We start from the raw sequence: 20,184 nt of genomic DNA, 5'->3' as shown, positions 1-20,184 counted from the left end.
ATGTTTTTCTTTATATATAGTCTTTGGTTATCCTTTATTCATCCATGTAAAAGTCATCATTCATTATACAGTTACATTTAAATTTGAAGCAGGTAACTAGAATAAAGTTATATTTTTATATCAAAGTAAACAACTCTTAAAAATACCTCAGATTTCAAGTATTATTTAAATTAGGATTTAAAATTTAGAAATGAAATGCATTATGCTCTCATATAACTTTTGTGAGTTAGACTTTGATGTGATTTTCTATACAATTTTCTTGTAAATAGATACTACCATGAGTGTATATGTGTGTTTGTGTGTACATATACATAAACACAGTAAAATACATAATGAAGATTATTTTGAAGGGATTTTTAAGTTTTATGGTGAAAAATGGGATTTATTACTTTGAGTTAGAATCAAGTATTAATAGATCTAATTGGGAAATACACTTTTTAGGTAATTGATTCATTAGCTACTTGAATTTCTTGGCCCTCTTGCATGAAAGTTAGAACATTATGTACCAGGCACTGAGGAAGACACTAGGAGATACAATGAAGAGCAATGCTAGGACTCTGTCTTATAGAAGTTTATATTTTTTTATGGGAGACAGATAACATACACATAAAGTACAGACTGTAATTAGTGTTGTGAATGAAATAATGTTTTTTGTTACAGAATAACGGAGACATACTTTAGGTAGAGTAGCCAGTGAAAGAGTACTGTGATCAGAAGGAACAGTGAGCAAAAGACCCAGGAAGTGGGTTGGAAACAAGGCCTATTGAAGAATTGATCAAATTTGAGTGATTGAAGCCTGTAATGAGCAAAGGAGAGAGCAATGTGAGATGAAATTTGTGAGGCAGACGTAAAGATTTATTCAGGTTTTACAGATTGTTGGAAATAGCTTGGATTCTGTTACAAGAGCAGTGGGAAGCCATTGAAAGACTTTAAGTTAGAGGAGTGACATTTATGTTGTAAAAGGGTCATCTGGCTGCAGTGGAAAGATATAGGAGCAGAGGAAGTGATATGTAGTGCTTTGTTCACTGTAGCTACACAGTGATTTTTTATTACTAAAGTGATGAAACTAGAATTAAGCAGGAGGTTTGTTTTAGTTGTTTCCAGTAAGTTTGTTTCCATTTGTAGAGTATTAGTAAAAATGGGTGAACCTAGGTTTTTGGGTAAATATCTAAGAGTAGAATTTCCGGATGTATGGGTAAATGTATATTTAACATTATGAAAAACTTACCAAATTGTTTTTCAAAGTGGCTGTGTCATTTTGTATTCACACAAGAGACATGTGGGAGTTCCAATTGTTTCATATCCTCTTCAACATTTGGTGTTATCAGTCTGTTTTTATTCGAATCTAATGGGTGTATAGTGGTAACTTACAATGGTTTATTTTGCATTTTCTTAATGTCAGATGATGTTAAGGATCTTCTCATGGGCTTATAGGACATTTTAAAGAAGATTTTATTTATTTATTTTAAAGAGAGAGAAAGATAGCATGGGCAGTGGGAGGGGCATAGGGGGAGAGAGAGTCAGAGAATCTCAAGCAGACTCCCTACTCAGCTTGATCTCATGACCCTGAGATCATGGCCTGAGTTGAAAATCAAGAGTTGGACGCTTAACCAACTGAGCCACCCAGGTACCCATTTAAAAAAAGTGGGTTCTCTTTTTATTATCAAGATGTGAGAGCTCTTTATATATTATTATATATTCTGGATAGTCTTTAATCAGATACGTGATTTGCAAATATTTCTTCTGGGGCTGTGGTTTATCTTTTCATTTTCTTAATAGTATATTAATTTATAGAAGTCCTAATTATCAATTTTTTAATGTAGTTTGTCCTTTTGTGTCCTGTTTAAAAAATACTTGCCTAATCCGAAGTCAAAAAGGTTCTTTCCTAGATGTTTTCTAAGTTTAACCCTTACATTTATGAATGGTATAGATAAGTTTCATTTATTGGCATATGGATGTCCAGTAGTTTCTCACTATTTGTAAATACTGTTCTTTCCCCCATTATTATTTTGACACCTTTGTCTGTAATCACTGGATCATGTATTATTTTGTTTTCCGATTTGTTTGGGTCTATGACTGGACTTTCCGTGATGTTCTGTTAATGCATATGTTTATTCTAATGGCAATACCATATTGTCTTGATTTATGTGGCTTTGTAGTAAGTTATAAAGTCTGGTAGTTTAGGACCTATCAAGCCCCTTTACCTTCCAGATACATTTTAGAATCTGTGAATTCCTAACAAAATGACAGCCAGGATTGTGGCTTGGATTGTATAAAAATAGGGGTTGAATTGAAATCTTCTAATCCTTGAATATGGTACATTTCTATATCTGTTTAGATTTTTTTTCCCCTCTCTTAAAAAAAAACAACAATAACATAGTGTTTTGTAGGGTTTTTTTTTTTTTTTTAAGATTTATTTGTTTTACAGAGAGAGAGATTGAGTGTGTGCAAGCTTATGTGCAGGGGGAGGGGCAGAGGGGGAGAGAGAGAGAGAGAGAGAATCTCAAGCAGACTCCGTACTGAGTTTGGAGCCTGACCTGAGGCTCCATCCATGACTCTTGAGATCATGACCTGAGCTGAAGTCAAGAATTGGACGCTTAACCAACTGACCCACCCAGGCGCCCATGTAGTTTTGAGTGTACAGACCTCACACATATTTAGGTAAATTTTTGTCTGAGTTCATGTTTTATGCTATTTTACTGGTTTTGGTTTTAATTTATTTTAATTATTATTTGTTAATATAGAGAAATATAATAGATTTATGTGTACAGATCTTAATTCCTGAGACTAGTAAAATTCATTATTAATTTGAGAAGTTTTAAGTAGATTTCTTAGGAGTTTCTATGTAAATGATTTTGAGGTTTGTGAATAAATATAATTTTACTTTTTCCTTTCCAATATGTATGTCTTATATATTTACTTTTCTTGACATTTTGCATTGCCCTGAACATCTAGGATAGTGCTGAATAGAAGTGGTTGGAGAGGAGGATATCCTTGCCCTATTTCTGAAAAGCATGCAGTCATTCAGCCTTAAATATGATGTTAGCTCTAAGTTATTATAGATGACTTTTATCGGTTTGTGGGTGTTCCTTTATATTCCTAGTTTGCTGTAAGTTTTTATAATGACTACTTTTGAATTTTGTCAAATGATTTTTGTGTGCTTTTTGAGATGATCAGATGGTTTTTTTAGTCTGTTGATAGGGTGAATTACATTGTATAATTTTTTGATTGCTAACCTCACCTGTATTCCTGGGATAAAAATGTACTTGATCATGATGTACAATTTTGCTGTTGTTGTTAACATGTTGCTGTATTTGATTTGTTATATATTTTGTTAAGGTTCTTTGTTTATTTGATTTGCGATATATTTTGTTAAGGTTCTTTGTGTCTGTTTTCATTAGGATTATTTGGCTGTCATTTCCTTTCTCTGATAGTTTCTCTGGTTTTATTACCATGGTACTGTTGGCTCATAAAATAAGTTTGGAAGTGTTCCTTCTTTTAAAAATTTCTGGGAAAGATCGTGTAGAATTCATGGAAATTCTTAAGTAAGAATTTGTGAAATTGTCTGGATCTGAGGTGTTGTTTCTGGGAAGATTTGTGGTTTTTTTGTTTGTTTGTTTGTTTTTGGGTTTTATTTATTTATTTATTAGAGAGAGAGAGTGCACACAAGCAGGGGGAGTGGCAGAGGGAGAGGGAGAAGCAGGCTCCCCACTGAGCAGGGAGCCCCACATGGGGCTCAGTCCCAGGACCCTGAGATCATGAGTTGAGCTGAAGGCAGATGCTTAGCTGACTGAGCCACCGAGGCACCCCTCTGGGAAGTTTTGTAACTACAAATTCAATTTCTCTAGTAGACATAGGACTATTTAGATGATTGGTTTCTTCTTAAAGTAACCTTTGGCATTTTGTATTATTCAGATAATTTGTATTTTTCATTGAAGTTGTTAAATAGGTAGACATAAATTTATTTAGAAGAATCGCCTATTAACCTTTTAGTGTATGTGGGATCTATAGTGATGACTCTTTTATTTGTGTCAATGCTAATTTGTATTCCACTCTAGCCTTTCCCAGGGCTCTCTGCCACCCCCACCTTTGATTCATCTGGCAAAATAAGTTGAAGAACCATTTGGTTTCATCATTATTCTCTGTTGTTTTGGCTGGATTTTGTATCTTTGATTTTTCTTTTGTTGTAGTTATATTTTTTATTTGTCTTTATGTATAATTTACTCTTTCTAGTTTCTAAATGTAGAAACTGAGGTGACTGATTTGCAATCTTTCTTCTTTAGTAAATGCATATTTAATACTGTAAATTTTCCTGAAGCACTTTTTTAGCTACATCCCATAAATTTTGGGATGTGTTTTCATTTTATTCAGTTAAATTTTTTTTCTACTTTCCCTAATGACATCTTCTTTGATCAACAGGTTATTAAGAATCAGTTGCCAGATACTTTAGTATTTTTTTCCTGAAGTATATTTAGTGATTTTAATTTTATTGTGATCAGAATTTTAAACTTTATTGAGATTTCTTTTACAGCCCAGGTTAGTCTCATCTTGGTGAATATTTGATATGCTCTTTAGAACAGTGTTTTTCTGCTGTTGTTGGATGGCGTGTTTTATATGCCTCCATAACAACGAGGTCAAGCTGGTTAATGTTTAAGACTTCTATATCCTTACTGATTTTTTGGGGTCTCTGTATTCTCCCAATTACTGAGAGAGGAATATCAAAATTTACAACTAAAATTGCAGATTTGTCTTTTTCTCTTTTAGATTTTGTTCTCTTATTTTGTTTTGTTCTTTTGTTCTCTTATTAGATTCATTCATATTCGGGATTGCTATGTCATTTTGCTGAATTAGCCCCTTCCTCCTTATGGAAAGTTTCTATTTTTCTTTTATAAAGTCTACTTTGTTTGATACTAATATCACTACACCATTTTCTTTTTTATTGTGTTTGCATAATGTATCTTTTTTTATCCTTTTGCTTTTAACCTGTTTCTTTATATTTTAATTCTGGGGTCAGCAAACTATTGCCTATGTGCTAGTCACCTGATTTTATATTTTTTTTTGTTGGAACACAGCCACACCATGTAATTTATGTATTGTATGTGGCTGCTTTCAAATTATAAATGCATAGTTAAGTAGTAGTGATAGAGACCATAAGGTCCTGGATGTCTAAAATCTTTACTGTTTGGCTCTTCAGGAAGATGTTTGCTGACCTCTACAATTTTTTTTGTATATGGAATATAATTGGGTCTTGCTATATTTTATACATTCTTATAATCTCTGCTTTTAGGTGGTGGTTTTATATTATTTACATTTAATATAATCATGCAACATTTCAGTCTACTATTTTTGCTGTTTAATATTCACATCTTTTTTTGGTTTCTCTTTTTCCTGTTTCATGTTTGGTTTTGGATTAATTGAATATTATGATTCCATCCTACATTTACTATTGATTTATTAACTATACCTATTTTTTCTTTAAAATAATTACTTTTAAATTAAGACTTTAACTTTTTAGAGCAGTTTTAGATTCACAGCAAAATTGAGGGAAAGGTACAGAGATTTCCCACATATCCCCTGATCCCACACATACATAGTCTCCCCACTTACCAACATCTTCCACCAGTGTGTTAACAATTGATGAACCTACCTGGATACATCATAATCATTTAAAGTCCAGTGGTTTACATTGGGGCTCACTCTTAGTGTTAAACATTCTGTGGATTTGACAAATGTATAAAGACATGTATCCATCATAAATACCACGCAAAGTATTTTCACTGCTCTAAAAATCCTCTATGCTGCACCCATTCATCTGTCCTTTCACCAACCCCTGGCAATCACTGATCTTTTTATTGTCTCCATGGTTTTGCCTCAATGAATGTCATATATTTGGAATCATACAATATACAGCCTTTTCAGATTGGCTTCTTTGACTTAGTGAAATGCAATTTAAGGTTCTTCTACATCTTATCATAACTTGATAGCTCATTTCTTTTAGAGCTCTGTAATATTCCATTGTCTGGATGTACCACAGTTTATCCATTCACTTACTGAAGGACATCTTGGTTTCTTCTAAGTTTTGGGAATTATTAAAAAAGCTACTATAAACATCCATGTGCAAGCAAAGGAAACAGTCAACAAAACAAAGAGGCAACCCACAGAATGGGAGAAGATATTTGCAAATGACACTACAAATAAAGGACTGGTATCCAAGATCTATAAAGAACTTCTCAAACTCAATGCCCAAAAAACAAATAATCAAGTTAAAAAACGGGCAGAAGACATGAACAGACACTTCTCCGAAGAAAACATACTGAGGGCTAACAGACACATGAAAAAATGTTCATCATCATTAGCCATCAGGGAAATTCAATCAAAACCACACTGAGATACCACCTTACACCAGTTAGAATGGCAAAAATTGACAGGGCAAGAAACAACAAATGTTGGCAAGGTTGTGGAGAAAGGGGAACCCTCTTACACTGTTGGTGGGAATGCAAGTTGGTACAGCCACTTTGGAAAACAGTGTGGAGATGCCTCAAAAAATTAAAAATAGAGCTACGCTATGACCCAGCAATTGCACTCCTGGGTATTTACCCCAAAGACAAAAATGTAGTGAAAAGAAGGGCATACGCACCCCAATGTTCATAGCAGCAATGTCTGCAATAGCCAAACTGTGAAATGAGCCGAGATGCCCTTCAACAGATGAATGGATAAAGAGATGTGGTCCATATATACAATGGAATATTACTCAGCCATCAGAAAGGATGAATACTCAACTTTTACATCAACACAGATGGGACTGGAGGAGATTATGCTAAGTGAAAGAAGTCAAGCAGAGAAAGTCAATTATCATATGGTTTCACCTATTTGTGGAACATAAGGAATAGCATGGAGGACATTAGGAGAAGGGAGGGAAAAATGAAGGGAGGGAAATCGGAGGGAGAGATGAACCATGAGAGACTATGGACTCTGAGAAACAAACTGAGGGTTTTAGAGGGGAGGGGAATGGGTTAGACTGGTGATGGGTATTAAGGAGGGCACGTACTGCATGGAGTACTGGGTGTTATACAAAAACAATGGGTCATGGATCACCACATCAAAAACTAATGATGTATGGTGACTAACATAATAAAATAAAATTAAAAAATAAATAAACATCCATCTGCAGATTTTTGTGTGAACCTAAGCTGTCAGCTCCTGTGAGTGAATACCAACGAGTGCAATTACTGAATCATATGGCAAGAGTATGTTTAGTTTTGTTAGAAACCACCAAACCGTCTTCCAGAGTGGCTGTACCATTTTGCATTCCCATCAGCAATGAATGAGAGTTCCTATTGTTCCATATCCTTGCAGCATTTGGTATTGTTAGTGTGTATTGGATTTTGGCCATTCTAATAGGTGTATAGTGATATCTTGTTGTTTAATTTGTGTTTCCCTGATAACATATGATGTATGGAACATCATATATGCTTTTTTGTCATCTGTATGTCTTCTTCAGTGAGGTGTCTGTTAAGGTTTTTTTTTTTTTTAAAGATTTTTATTTATTTATTTGACAGAGAGGGACACAGCGAGAGAGGGAACACAAGCAGGGGGAGTGGGAGAGGGAGAAGCAGGCTTCCCGTGGAGCAGGGAGCCCGATGCGGGGCTCGATCCCAGGACCCTGGGATCATGACCTGAGCCGAAGGCAGACGCTTAACGACTGAGCCACCCAGGCGCCCCTAAGGTTTTTGATACTGTTTCTTTTTTACATTTAGTGTTTCCTAGAGTTTACAATATACATTAACTTCTCTATCTTCAAATAATATGTCACTTCAGGTATATGGTAGGAACCTTTTAAAAGTATACTTATATTTCTTCCTCTGCTGTCCTTTGTGCACTTGCAGTCATTGTTTTTATTTCTACATGTTTGTAAATCCCTTAATACATCATTGTTAGTTTTGCTAGTTATCTTTTAAAGAGTTTCAAAATGAGAAAAAAAAAGTCTTGTATTTAACAACAGACTTAACAATTTTGGAATTCCTCAATTTTTTTGTCATTTCATATTTCCATCTGGTATCATTTTCCTTCTGTTGGAAGTACTTACTTTAACAATTCTCGTAGTAAGTCTGCGGGCAATGAATTCTCTCAGCTTTTATATGTCTGCAGAAGTTTTTATTTTGTGGTTTGGCAATTAAGACCTTTAATTTTTACTGCCTTTTACTCATTGGTTGGCTGTAAGCAGCCAGGTGTATTTATCATCTGTTTAATCTTATTAAGTAATTATAAAAGTGGTTACACCACTTTTGATAAACTATAAGTTGTTTTAAATATATTTTAAGGAAGGCACTTATTGTATGAAAGTCACTCACTTTGTTTTCTCCTCCATTCCCTAGAGTTTTTATGGACTATATTTGTAGCAGCATTTGTTATACTCTTGGGTATAGTTATTTCTATACCATAGAAGGATTACCAATACGAATTACTTGTAGAGAGGACTATTGTGGAAGAAATAGGAAACAAACAAGTAATTTTCTATTTTTCTCACCTGCTTTGTCAGCTGGGTTTAGGATCATTAACTTTTTTTTTTTTTTTTTAAGATTTTTTATTTATTTGACAGAGAGAGAGAGAGCGAGAGAGGGAATACAAGCAGGGGGGAGAGGGAGAGGGAGAAGCAGGCTTCCCGCAGGGGAGGAAGCCCGATGCGGGGCTCGATCCCAGGACCCTGGGATCATGACCTGAGCCGAAGGCAGACGCTTAACTACTGAGCCACCCAGGCACCCCAGGGATCATTAACTTTTATTCTGTCCATGTCCAAATTATAAAGTATTTTCCTGTTATATACTGAAAATTTATCTTAAAAGTCATTTATGATGCGTGTAGCAGATCTTGAAGATTAGATGACTGATGGAGGTACAGATTTATGTGTTGGGGTGGTCTCTTTAGTTTTTGTATACTCCTTAATTCTATATAAAATTGACAAGACAAATTCTGATCCTGAAACTAGCTTTGGGACCTTGGGCTGGTTACTTAACTTAGGCTAACCTCAATTTCCTTGTTTGAGGTGCTATCTTACAAAATTGTGAGAATTAAATGAGACTATACACACAAATTATTCAGCACATAGGTGTTCACAAAATGGTTGTTCTTAATTATCATGGTTCCACTTTCTTTCTTTGTAAAATTACAGATACAAGTTTATCTCAAAGATCCTTCTTTAGAGGTTAATAATTCAGTACCTTTAAAATTTAGATTGTATCTGCTTCTAAAAGTAATTTGATTGGCTTATAGGAAAAGACATCTGTATAGTAAGAGGAAGAAAACAAAATGTAAACAGGAGGACAGAGTAGAGGAAGGAGATAATCAAGACAAAGTTTGAACATTAAATTAATATTTTCTCTGTAGATGGGCCATACTTTTTATTTCTTTGTATGTCTCATAATTTTTTTGTTGAGGAATGGACATTTTGAATATTGTCATGTGGAAATGCTGGAAATCGTATTCTTCTTTCCTTTCCCTTGTGTTTGTTGTTGTTGTTTTGGGTTGTTTGCTTAGTGATTTTCTAAAATATGTTTCTAAGTCTGTACTCTCTGTTGTGTGTAGCCATTGAAGTTATGTTTGTTTAGTGGTCAGCTGATTTTTTTTTTAAAGGATTTTATTTGAGAGAGAGAGAGAGAAAATGAGAGAGAGAAAGCATGAGTGGAGAGAGGGGCAGAGGGAAAGGGAGAAGCAGACTCCCCACGGAGCGGGGAGCCCAATGCAGGGCTTGATGCTAGGACTGAGCCACCCAGGTGCTTCTCAGCTGATATTTTGACACAGTTATCTTAAATGCCTTGAGCCAAGGAAAGAAAAAATGAAAAATCAAAAAATACTCTTCCTGTATTTGCAGATTTGCTCTTTTGGGGCACTCCTGCAATGCTTAGTCAGACTGTTTACAGCTCTCTCCTAGCTTTTACTTCCTACTTGTGTTGAATCTAAAGGCCAGTTCCAAGCGAAAGCTTAGGTTTTTTAAGGCTTTTAGGCTTTTTCTAAATGTGCAACCTGCCCTGGAGATGTGTGGGTATAAAGACCTTATACCCACACATACCTTCTTTCCCCACATCTTCCTTCCCAGGCTTCCAGGTCTGTTTATTGCTTGTCCCAGGTGTTGTCTCTAGCTTAGGCTGCTGCAGCTAGTATCTGTGCCTTTGAATGCTTTCAGCAGAAGTGTCCCAGCCCTGGAGGTGTTCTAAATTTGGTGAAATAAAGACAGTTCTTGTACTTGTCCTTGAGGGAGCTGCCAGATTGGTTGAGACCCATAACCTTGAATATGTTTCCTGCTGCTTCCTCTGGAACTAGAAAGCAGTTCCTCTGGAACTTGTGCAGGATGCTGTCCTCATGATTGTTGCCCTCCAGGGTTTGGGGCATTATAGGTGGGACATTGCTTTTTACCAGATAATAATAGCTTTTCTTCACTAAGTCTTCCCCTGGTTAGTGTACATTTTTGTTTTGACTCCAGAATTTTTCAGAAGTTGATTTTGACAGTTTTTGCCAGCTTATTAGTTTTTTAGGGAAAACATGCTCTGGAGTTGCCCATTCTGCCATTTTTTTCATGATGTCATTATTTTTCAAAGGAAGATGTTGTAAACTGATTTCACTTGAAAATAGAAACTAGAAGTGGAAATATAATTAAGCCTGATTTTAACAACTAAAAATTATATGTAGTATACTTAGTTAGTGCTTTACTAAAAGTACAAGTCTTCTGAATTTTACTTGTTAAACCTTATATATTTTCCAAGTAATAATAGAAGAAAAAGTAAGGCAACTGAGGGTATAATCAGGAATGAGAAAACATCTCTGGCTTTGTAATCCCCACTGGAACATTAAAAAAGTTATATGGCAGTAAGAGCAATTCACTGCTGAAGGAGAAAACTTGAGTAGTCTGGCTTACAACTTGGTGACTGGCCACAAATTAGACCCTTTTTTCCCCTCCCTCCTGAACTCCCATCTTGCTATTTTCCCATTCCATGTTAAACACTGAGTAATTTTCACGGGCTTGGCACTGTGCTTGAGGTGTAGATATAGTGGATAGTTAGATAGAAATGGTCCTTACCCTTACAAAGCTTATTGTAATGTGGGGGATAGAAAGATACATGTGAACATCTATGGTATCATGCAGTGATTGCTATGGCCTGCATGGGTTGTAACGGGAATTCAGAGAAAGGCCATCTTTGTGGGTTCTGGGAAGGCTTTCTGGATTAAGTGGTATCTAAACTGATATTTGGAGGCTTAATGGAAGTTAACAAATGTAAAGGTTGGAAGAGAACTATGTCATGTATAGGGATTAACATATGTGAAAAGTTTTAGATGAAGTGAGAGATGTGCAGTGCGGAAATGTTCCTATGACTGTAGCTAACAAATGAGAAGTAGAGGAAGCTGGAGCTGGGGCATTAAATTGTGACTTTATAGGCAGTGTTATCTAGTTTAGAATTTATTCTGAAGGATAAGTTGCAAAGAAATCCAAATGGTTAATAATTGTCCAGTCTGATCTAATTAATGAAAAAGAATTATCCCATATGATTCTAATAATCTAAGAGTTCAAAATAAAAATATTTAAAAGCTCTATATTTAAAAAATAAAAGATACTTAAATTGCTAGTAATTACAAACTTAGTCCTTTCAGATGATAATATTTTCCAAGTCAGCATTTTATATTCTAAATTTTTATATAGTAAATTTTATTTCTTTATGTAAATAAGAGTTATTTCATTTAAAAAGCTCAGCTGTGCTATTTATTCTATATAAATTCCTCTATGACCAATTCTTGGGTAGGAAGCACCACTGTGGACCACTTTTCTTATAGTGGCAATCAATACCTTTTAGAATTTTAAGGAAAAGGCCTGGAAGAAAAGAACTCCCTTAACTGTGAAAATAGAGTATTACAATGACACGTTCAGATTTACAGGAAGTCTTAATTGATTTATAAATCTCTTTTATACTATGGTAACAGTGATTTTAGCTTTTTTTGGTTTAGCTTTTTCAGCTTTGTTGTGTCATTTTCTTTGCTTTTTAAAAGGTTTCCCTATGTTTTCTTTTTTAGTGTTTATTGCTAATTTTCCTGTAATTGAGCCTTCAAAGTCTTCTACTTTCTTGCTGAAATAACCTTAAATAAATTGGTTGTTTTTAAAAATTTTTATTTACTGCCTCTGGATGTTTTATTTCTTGCCCATAGAAATTATTTTCTCTTCTTTTATCCCACACACAGTTCATAAAACACTGATTTCTTTGTAGATCTATGATACATCTTGTTTCTATTTTTTTCTTAAGTTTATACTTCTGACTTAATAGGAAGGTATTTAGGTTCATTTTTCAATGTAGATTAGAATCCTGGATTACTTATATGTGACCTTGTTCATGCTATTTAACCTCATTTATTTTCACTTTTAGGAGGACAATTATGCATTTTCCTCATAGGATTGTTAGAGAATAGTTTAAATAATGAAAGCCAATTGTTTCTACTTTTTCTTACATGCTTTAGTTGGTAAATATTGAACCAGTCATTTGTAAGTAGGGAATAAATACGTCTCTAATCTTGGAATGATAGTTTTGTAAGCATTTAGCCTTATTAACACTAAAGTATTAAAAATTATAGTAAAGGTTAGAAAGACCATCTGAAAATACAGGCCCACTTTACAACATCTACAATAAATATTTTTACAGCTTCTGGCAAAGAAATCAGAGATCCAAATTGTACTCTTTTGTAATTAAATGATATATAGAAAGGAGCATTGTTTTTTTAACTGTGAAAGATGGAACTGTGAGCTTCCCATAACAGAGCCTGATTGTTAGAATTACACATATTAATTGTTGATTCCTTTAAAAGCAGACTATTTTTTTTCCTTCCCACTGAGCCCATCTCTGTTATTTACGCATTACATAATGGTTGTTGGTTATGCCAGACTCTATGGAAGCACTTAAAATTCATTAAGGAGATTAGTCTAAAAAATTCTTCAGTGCTCTCCCATTTTAGTATATACTAATTCTTACACACATTTATTTAGAGGCTCATAGGCTTAAACCTAAGTATTTACTTCTATTAGTTCAGTCAGGCGATGTCCACATCATTGATTTTCAAACGTGTTTTTTTGTTTGTTTGTTTGTTTCCCTTCTATATAGTTCCCTTTTAGAGCACCTCTTCTGAGTTACTATCCACTGGTCTATATGATTTAGAGTAGAGACCCAAGTCAATTGGACATATAATAGTGGAAAAGTAAGCAGTTCTTTGATAAGACCATGCTATGGTAAAAAGATGTTTGAGGTGGTTCTCATAGATCTACAATTAATATCTAAGAGAGTACCTGATCCACATAATTTAACATTTGCTGGAAACAGAAGGCTTAAGCTAGCTGTTTCATGGTACTTCAGACATATGTGAGCAGATGGCTACATTTTTTTTTTTAGCTCAGAGTTGAGGTCATAAGAGAACTGGTAGTAGCTAACCTTAACTGAATACTAGCTATATGGCTTTGTTCCTAAGTGCCTACTTTCTCATTACTTTATTTAATCCTCGTAACTACAACACTGTTAGATAGGAAATTTTATTCCCATATTTAGATGAAGTAACTGAGACTTAGGGAAGTAGAGTCATTAAGGTCACACAGCGAGTGGTACAGCTAAAATCTGATCCAGGAAGTCTGAAATCTCTTAACCATTCTAGTAGCTATTTTTGTTGATAAGACAGAAATAGTAGGAGGAGTTGAAGTTGTTTCATACACAGAAGTAAAACCAGGCTTTAACCCGAGAATATCTAGGTCAGTAAAAAAAAAAAAAAAAAGGTCAGAAGTTAGGATGAGGGCTAGTTTCTCGTAAGTTGAGTTTTGGAGCTGTTAAAGAAAAAAATACAGAATATGATTTTAAAATTTGAGAGTATTTTGTTTTTAAATTCTTAAATTTCAAAAGACTTTAAAAATATTCTTAAATGAGATTTTACTGCTTGTATGGACTTGTGTGAAGTCAGACTTACTGGGTTTTGATCCTGGATCATCTATCTACTAGTTTTGTGATCTTTTCCAAATTAAATTTTCTGTGCCAATTCTTCCTTATCTGTAAAATGAAAATAATAGGTCCTTTCTCATAAGTTGTTGCTTGAGAATTAAATTATTTAATATATGAAAAGTCCTTAGAATAGTACTAAATGGCATATAAGTTTACCTGATGGTATTATTATTATTATTAAGATTAATCATATTTCTCCAGAGCATGTGGTTATCTACCCTTATTAATGAACATTTTTCTTTGATAAAAAATTCTACTTCTTGAACCTAATTTCTGGTACCTATCTGCCCCTAATCTTATTTTTCCTTTATTTCCATTTTCCTAACTACTTACAGTTTATATCTTCTTTTATGCTTTCTGTAACTTATGAACCAATTTCAACTTTTGGGGGGATAAGTTAGAGTGTGTATATATATATATATATATATATATATATATATATATATACACACACACTCTAACACACACACACACATCTTTATTTGTGGAACTTAACACTGTTAGTGCATGGGCTTTTTCTTGTCCACAGATATATCCCTAGTTCCTAGAACAGTAATTTCTAGTCTTTAGTAAATAAAATATTTATTGAATGAATGAATAATGCATGTATGACTTCAGATTTATCACGTATTTTGTATATGGCTATTATTGTCTTCCTAAATTTTCTATTCTTTAGACCAGAAAAATATCTAGTTTTTCAATGTTCTTCTTAAGAATGGTACTTATAACAATATAATTAATACAGCATATGTGATTTGATCAATAGAGAATAAGAATATCATTATATCTTTTATTCTATGTGTATTTGTCTATCATTGTACTTAAAGTAGCATTTGGGAGGGACAGTAATACTTTTTAAATTTATATTTAAATTTATTATTGAAGTAGAGTTGACATACAATGTTATATTAATTGCAGGTGTTCAACATAGTGATTCAACAGTTCTGTGCATTACTCAATGCTCACCACACATGTTGTCACCATCTGTTGTAACCATGCAACATTATGACAATATTATTGGCTATTGACTATTGTACTATTCACTTCCATGACTTATTTATTTTATAACTGGAAGTTTGTACCTCTCAATCCCCTTTATGTATTTTGCCCATCTCCCTGCCCACCTCCTCTCTGGCAACTAAAGACAGATGTGAAATACTCAAACAAACAAAACAAAGCAAAAAAACAAATGAACAAACAAAACCAAACTCTTAGATATAGAGAACAGTAATACTTTTGACTCACTTGATATAATGTCACAAGTCAAATACATTGCTATTAAATCATCTTTGTATATCAATTCACATTTTTTAAAGTAAAGTATTATAAGATATTAGCTATATTTCTCTTAAACATTATTAAACATTGATTCTATCATTTCAACTTTTACTATAAGTTTGCTAGTATCAGTTTCATATTTCTTTATCTTCTGTACATGGAGATTAGGCCCTTTGTTTCTTTTCTGTTACATCTCATTTGTCAGTCTGGTAATATCACAAAAGAAAATGAACTTCATGTCTTAAAATTTATCCTTAGTGAATTCTGCATTTTCTAATGATTATCAGTTTTTGGAGCCAAATTCTTTTTTATAGTAATTTGTCCTGAATCCTATCCAGTAGTCCCATGCACCATTTTGCTCTATTTGATTTGAAATTACTTTTTCCATTTTTAAAAAACTAGACTTTGCTAGTTTTCTTTCTTACAGCACCCTTAATCTGTAGCTTTCAAATTTTTATCAAAGGTAGTTTTGGACTAGAAGACTTGAAATTTTTTAGAGTAGCTATGCTGTCCTGCTATTTGAATTATTTTATTATTTTTATTTTATTGTTATAAATAATCACTCATGTTATCATTAGTTATTGTTTCTTTTTGTTTATTTTCAGCTGGTTGGCGGAGAATTTGACTTGGAGATGAACTTTATTATCCAGGATGCTGAGAGTATAACATGCATGACAGAGCTTTTGGAGCACTGTGATGTAACATGTCAAGCAGAAATATGGAGCATGTTTACAGCCATTTTACGAAAAAGTGTTCGGAATTTACAGACTAGCACAGAAGTTGGGCTAATTGAACAAGTATTGCTGAAAATGAGTGCTGTAGATGACATGATAGCAGGTATGAGGTTATCTGACAGGATAATATACGTTAAATGTTTATAAAAATTCACATACTCTTCTTTATATTCTTTTGGTAATATAAATTTGTTGGAGCTAACTTGATTTAAAATAGCCTCATGATGGGTATTAAAGAGGGCACGTACTGCATGGAGCACTGGGTGTTATACGCAAACAATGAATCATGGAACACTACATCAAAAACTTAATGATGTAATGTATGGTGATTAACATAACATAATAAATAAATAAATAAATAAAAATAAAATAGTAGAAATGTATGGAAAATTTGCCCTGTATATTAAGGGAAAACTTGAAGAATGGAAGACACTTTCTTCTTTATTAGACAAACATAATTACTGATTTTGCTTTTCCAGGTTTTAGAAAATCTCAATTACATGGAATAAATAACCACAAAATCTATCAGAAAAATAAACAGTACCTTTTTACATAGTACTTAAACTTTACATAATTAAAATTTTACAATATGTATTACAAGTCTGTATAATGAGCACTTTACCAACTTCTTCGAGCTCCATGATTTTCAGTTTGGCATATATGGAACTATGACAGGAAGAACTAATATCCTTAGGATAGGCGTGTTGAATTTTTAGGAGGTGTCCATTTTACTTTGATATTTTTTAGAGAAACTTCTGTATTAAAATAAACAGATCTAGAATAGAACATAAAATTTGCATGGAATTTCAAGATAAAAATACTAACTTTTGTGCTTGTTATATGTTACTTCAAATAACTTTGAAATCTGTGATTATTCATTGCCAATCCTTTATCTCCCTGCAAGTTCATTCTCCTTTGTTGTTAGATGCACTTCAGTAGAAATGTTTTGAAAGATGGTCCCAGAGCAACACTATTCCCAGAAAATAAGTTTAGAGTTTAAAATGTTGATTCTTTTAAGCCATGAATCTTCAGCATAAGTCTCTTCTGATACAAAAGGGTTTTCATAATTTTAAAAGTGCTGATATGACTCCTCACAATACCATACCTGATCCTTACAAGTAGTTTGGACACCAGAGAATCCTCTATCATATTTTGGACTTATGCATAATTAATTTTAATATTAGTAGAACAAAACATTAAGAAATAATGGAGTGAAGAATAAGTTAAAGATGAATGTCTTTTAAACAATATTTAAACATTTTTTTTCTAATAGAGTATATTAAAATCATTTCTAATTGCTTTCAAGGTGGCATCTATCTCTAGAGTGATTTAGCATTCTCTATATTGGTTACTAGTGATTAACTTGATAAACAATGAAATTCAGATTTAAAACATCATTTTAATGGTGATATGTACCATCTGTAAACCATTCTGTAAATTCTAGCATTGTTTAACAGGAATTTATTTGCATAAGCTTATATGTTTGGTGCTTACATGTTGTATAGAACATCATGTGATCTTTGAGTCCTCATATCTGGGTTTAGTCCCTAAAGTTTTTTTGTTTGCTTGTTTGTTTTTTGAAATAAAGTGGCTACCACTTTATAAAGTGCACTTTAGAAAATGAGCCACAATCACCTACATAGTAGTTTACTGGTACATAATTCATGGGCTTTGAGATATAAGATGATAGTGAGCTTCATTAGTACTGCAAAAGTTCTTATGTTCATGTTTTCTATTATATAAAGCTCCTTAATTCTCTTATCTTTGCTTCTCAATAATAATAATACTGGTAACACAAAACTTTCACTTTTTGTTATTTTATCATTGAATAAATGTCAGAAAAATACCTCTACCTTACTTTTCAGTAGAGAAAGTAAAATTTAGATAACATACTAATGAAGCACCAAAAAACACTACTAAGTTTTCACTCTGAATATTTATAGGATGTTAAGTTCAAAGAGGCACTTTTCATTTACTAAGGTGTAGGTATTACTAGAAGGTAGTTAAACATCTATACTAAATTGATAAGAGAATTTCATAGTCTGAGTATTTTTTCTCTTTAAAAATTTTGTCCAGAAAAAAACACCTGTTATAATAAAATCAAACTGAGCTACTTGGTTATATGTATAATAAATACGAAATTTTAATAACTCTGTAATTAAATACAAATTTAATAGATTACTTTTTGTGACACACATATAAGATGAGATAAAGGTTTGAAAAAGAAGTTTAATTTTTTAGAAAAGTATTTGTAGGTAAATGTTTAAGGAATCTATGATTGCCATTGCAGCTAATTGCTTGAAACTGCTTCCTATTAATTTAAGGTTTTAAGGTGCTTGATTTCTATCTAGAATTTTTTCTTAAAAAAAAAAAAACAGATCTTCTGACTTATTTGTAGTAACTATAAGCTTTTTTATTGAATGATGAAACATTTTATTTCATTAAAAGATCTCAAAAATGGCATATCAATAGTCACAATTTAATCATAGGGATTGCTTACTTATTGTGGCATTAAGTAAGATTATTCAATTATTTATTGATGAAAATAACCATATTAAATTTCTATTTTGAAATAGATACATAATAAATATTTTTAAAGTCTCAAATTCCAGTTATTAATTTGTGATATTGGATAATATATATTATACATCAGTAACTAATTATTTGAACTTATCCTAACTCACTTTTTAAATTAATTGATGATAAATTATTTAGAGTGTATATGTGTATTGATTGTAATAATTTGCGTAGTATCTTTAATCCTTAGGAAGTGCTTTAGAAATCGAGAAAAGTATAAATATTTAGATGTGTAATTTCTTACAAAGAACGATTGATAGAGGTACTACTCATAATGTCTAGATGAGAAAGAAATCAAGGACAAGAGATTAAATGTATAATTTTCCTATTATCTGGTGAGCTGGTGTGTCTCATATGCACATAAACACATGAACAGAATGGATATCACTGGTAATATGTTTAAGTCAGACTTTGATTTAGAGACTAGTAGGTAACAGAGAGGGCTCTGGAGCCATACTGCCTAGGTTTTAATCCTGACCCTGCCATTTAGTAGAGTGTGTTCTTGGGCAAGGTGATTAGGTTATTTATGTCTCACTTTCCTCATTTTAGGAAGTGGCTAATAATAGTACTTCATAGGCTTGTTATGAGGATTTGTGTACTTAATAACTGTAAACCACTTGGAATAATGCCAGGCAAGGAGTAAGTGCTCAAAATTATTGTTAATGGGGCAAGGAATATTTCAAGAATATATTTTATTAAGAATAGATAATTCTAAAATAAAATATGGTCAACTCTCACTTTTTTATTTGAAAACAACCAATTTACAATGTTAAATCATTGTACCTTTGCGTATTTTTGCTTTCCTTTCCCTGAATATAGCAGGTGTATGTGTGTATGTGTATTCTGGGAATCTATTTTATATATTTGCTAAGGAAACTTAATTGTAATGGTAAATCTGATGGGGAAAAATCCTAAAATTCGAAATCAATGTTTTTGGCTATCTGAGGACCTAAAAATTGTTAATTAGAATGACTATTCATGAGGACATTTAGATAAATATGTATGTAGAAATGAGAATTGATAACTTTTGCTCTTTCAAAAAGTGTATTACCTTGACAGATGGCAGCTCATGACTAGAGTTCAGAATAACTTTATTTTCCTTTGAAGATCTTCTAGTTGATATGTTGGGGGTTCTTGCCAGCTACAGCATCACTGTCAAGGAGTTGAAGCTTTTGTTCAGCATGCTTCGAGGAGAAAGTGGAATCTGGGTAAGCTGTGGTCAGAGGGAAAAGTATTCAGTATTAGTGCATTAATACTTAATGTTCAACAATTTGTCTCTAGAGAGCTATAAACTTGAATTTGTAATGGAAATTGTTCTCCTTAAAGAGTTTAGTAAATGATGTAAAATTAATTTCTTTCTAGTTAGAAAACAGTCCAGTGTCTAACATGATAGAGTAGGTATTTTTGCTAAATTTGTACAGTGACATTTCTTTTTCTTGTTTCCTTAGCCAAGACATGCAGTAAAATTATTATCAGTTCTTAATCAGATGCCACAAAGACATGGTCCTGATACTTTTTTCAATTTCCCTGGTTGTAGTGCTGCGGTAAGTTTTAAATACATGTGTTTATTTTTATTTATTTAT

General features: G+C 32.9%; 1 protein-coding gene across 10 annotated transcripts in view; it reads left to right on the top strand.

Annotated features, from left to right (window-relative positions):
• NBEA (neurobeachin) overlaps positions 1-20,184 on the top strand; it is a 696,015-nt gene that overhangs the window by 69,605 nt on the left and 606,226 nt on the right. For all 10 annotated transcript variants that reach the window (XM_032403205.1, XM_032403204.1, XM_032403196.1 and 7 more), the window contains exons 2-4: positions 15,896-16,127; positions 19,709-19,809; positions 20,050-20,145. In XM_032403205.1, coding sequence (XP_032259096.1) covers positions 15,896-16,127; positions 19,709-19,809; positions 20,050-20,145 — 429 coding nt within the window. The remainder of the gene's footprint in view (positions 1-15,895; positions 16,128-19,708; positions 19,810-20,049; positions 20,146-20,184) is intronic.

The sequence above is a fragment of the Phoca vitulina genome, unplaced genomic scaffold (genome assembly GCF_004348235.1).
Source record: "Phoca vitulina isolate PV1807 unplaced genomic scaffold, GSC_HSeal_1.0 scaffold5, whole genome shotgun sequence".
Taxonomy (NCBI): Eukaryota; Metazoa; Chordata; class Mammalia; order Carnivora; family Phocidae; genus Phoca; species Phoca vitulina.
Note: the sequence above shows the minus strand (reverse complement) of the source record. Positions and strands in the feature narration are given on the sequence as shown.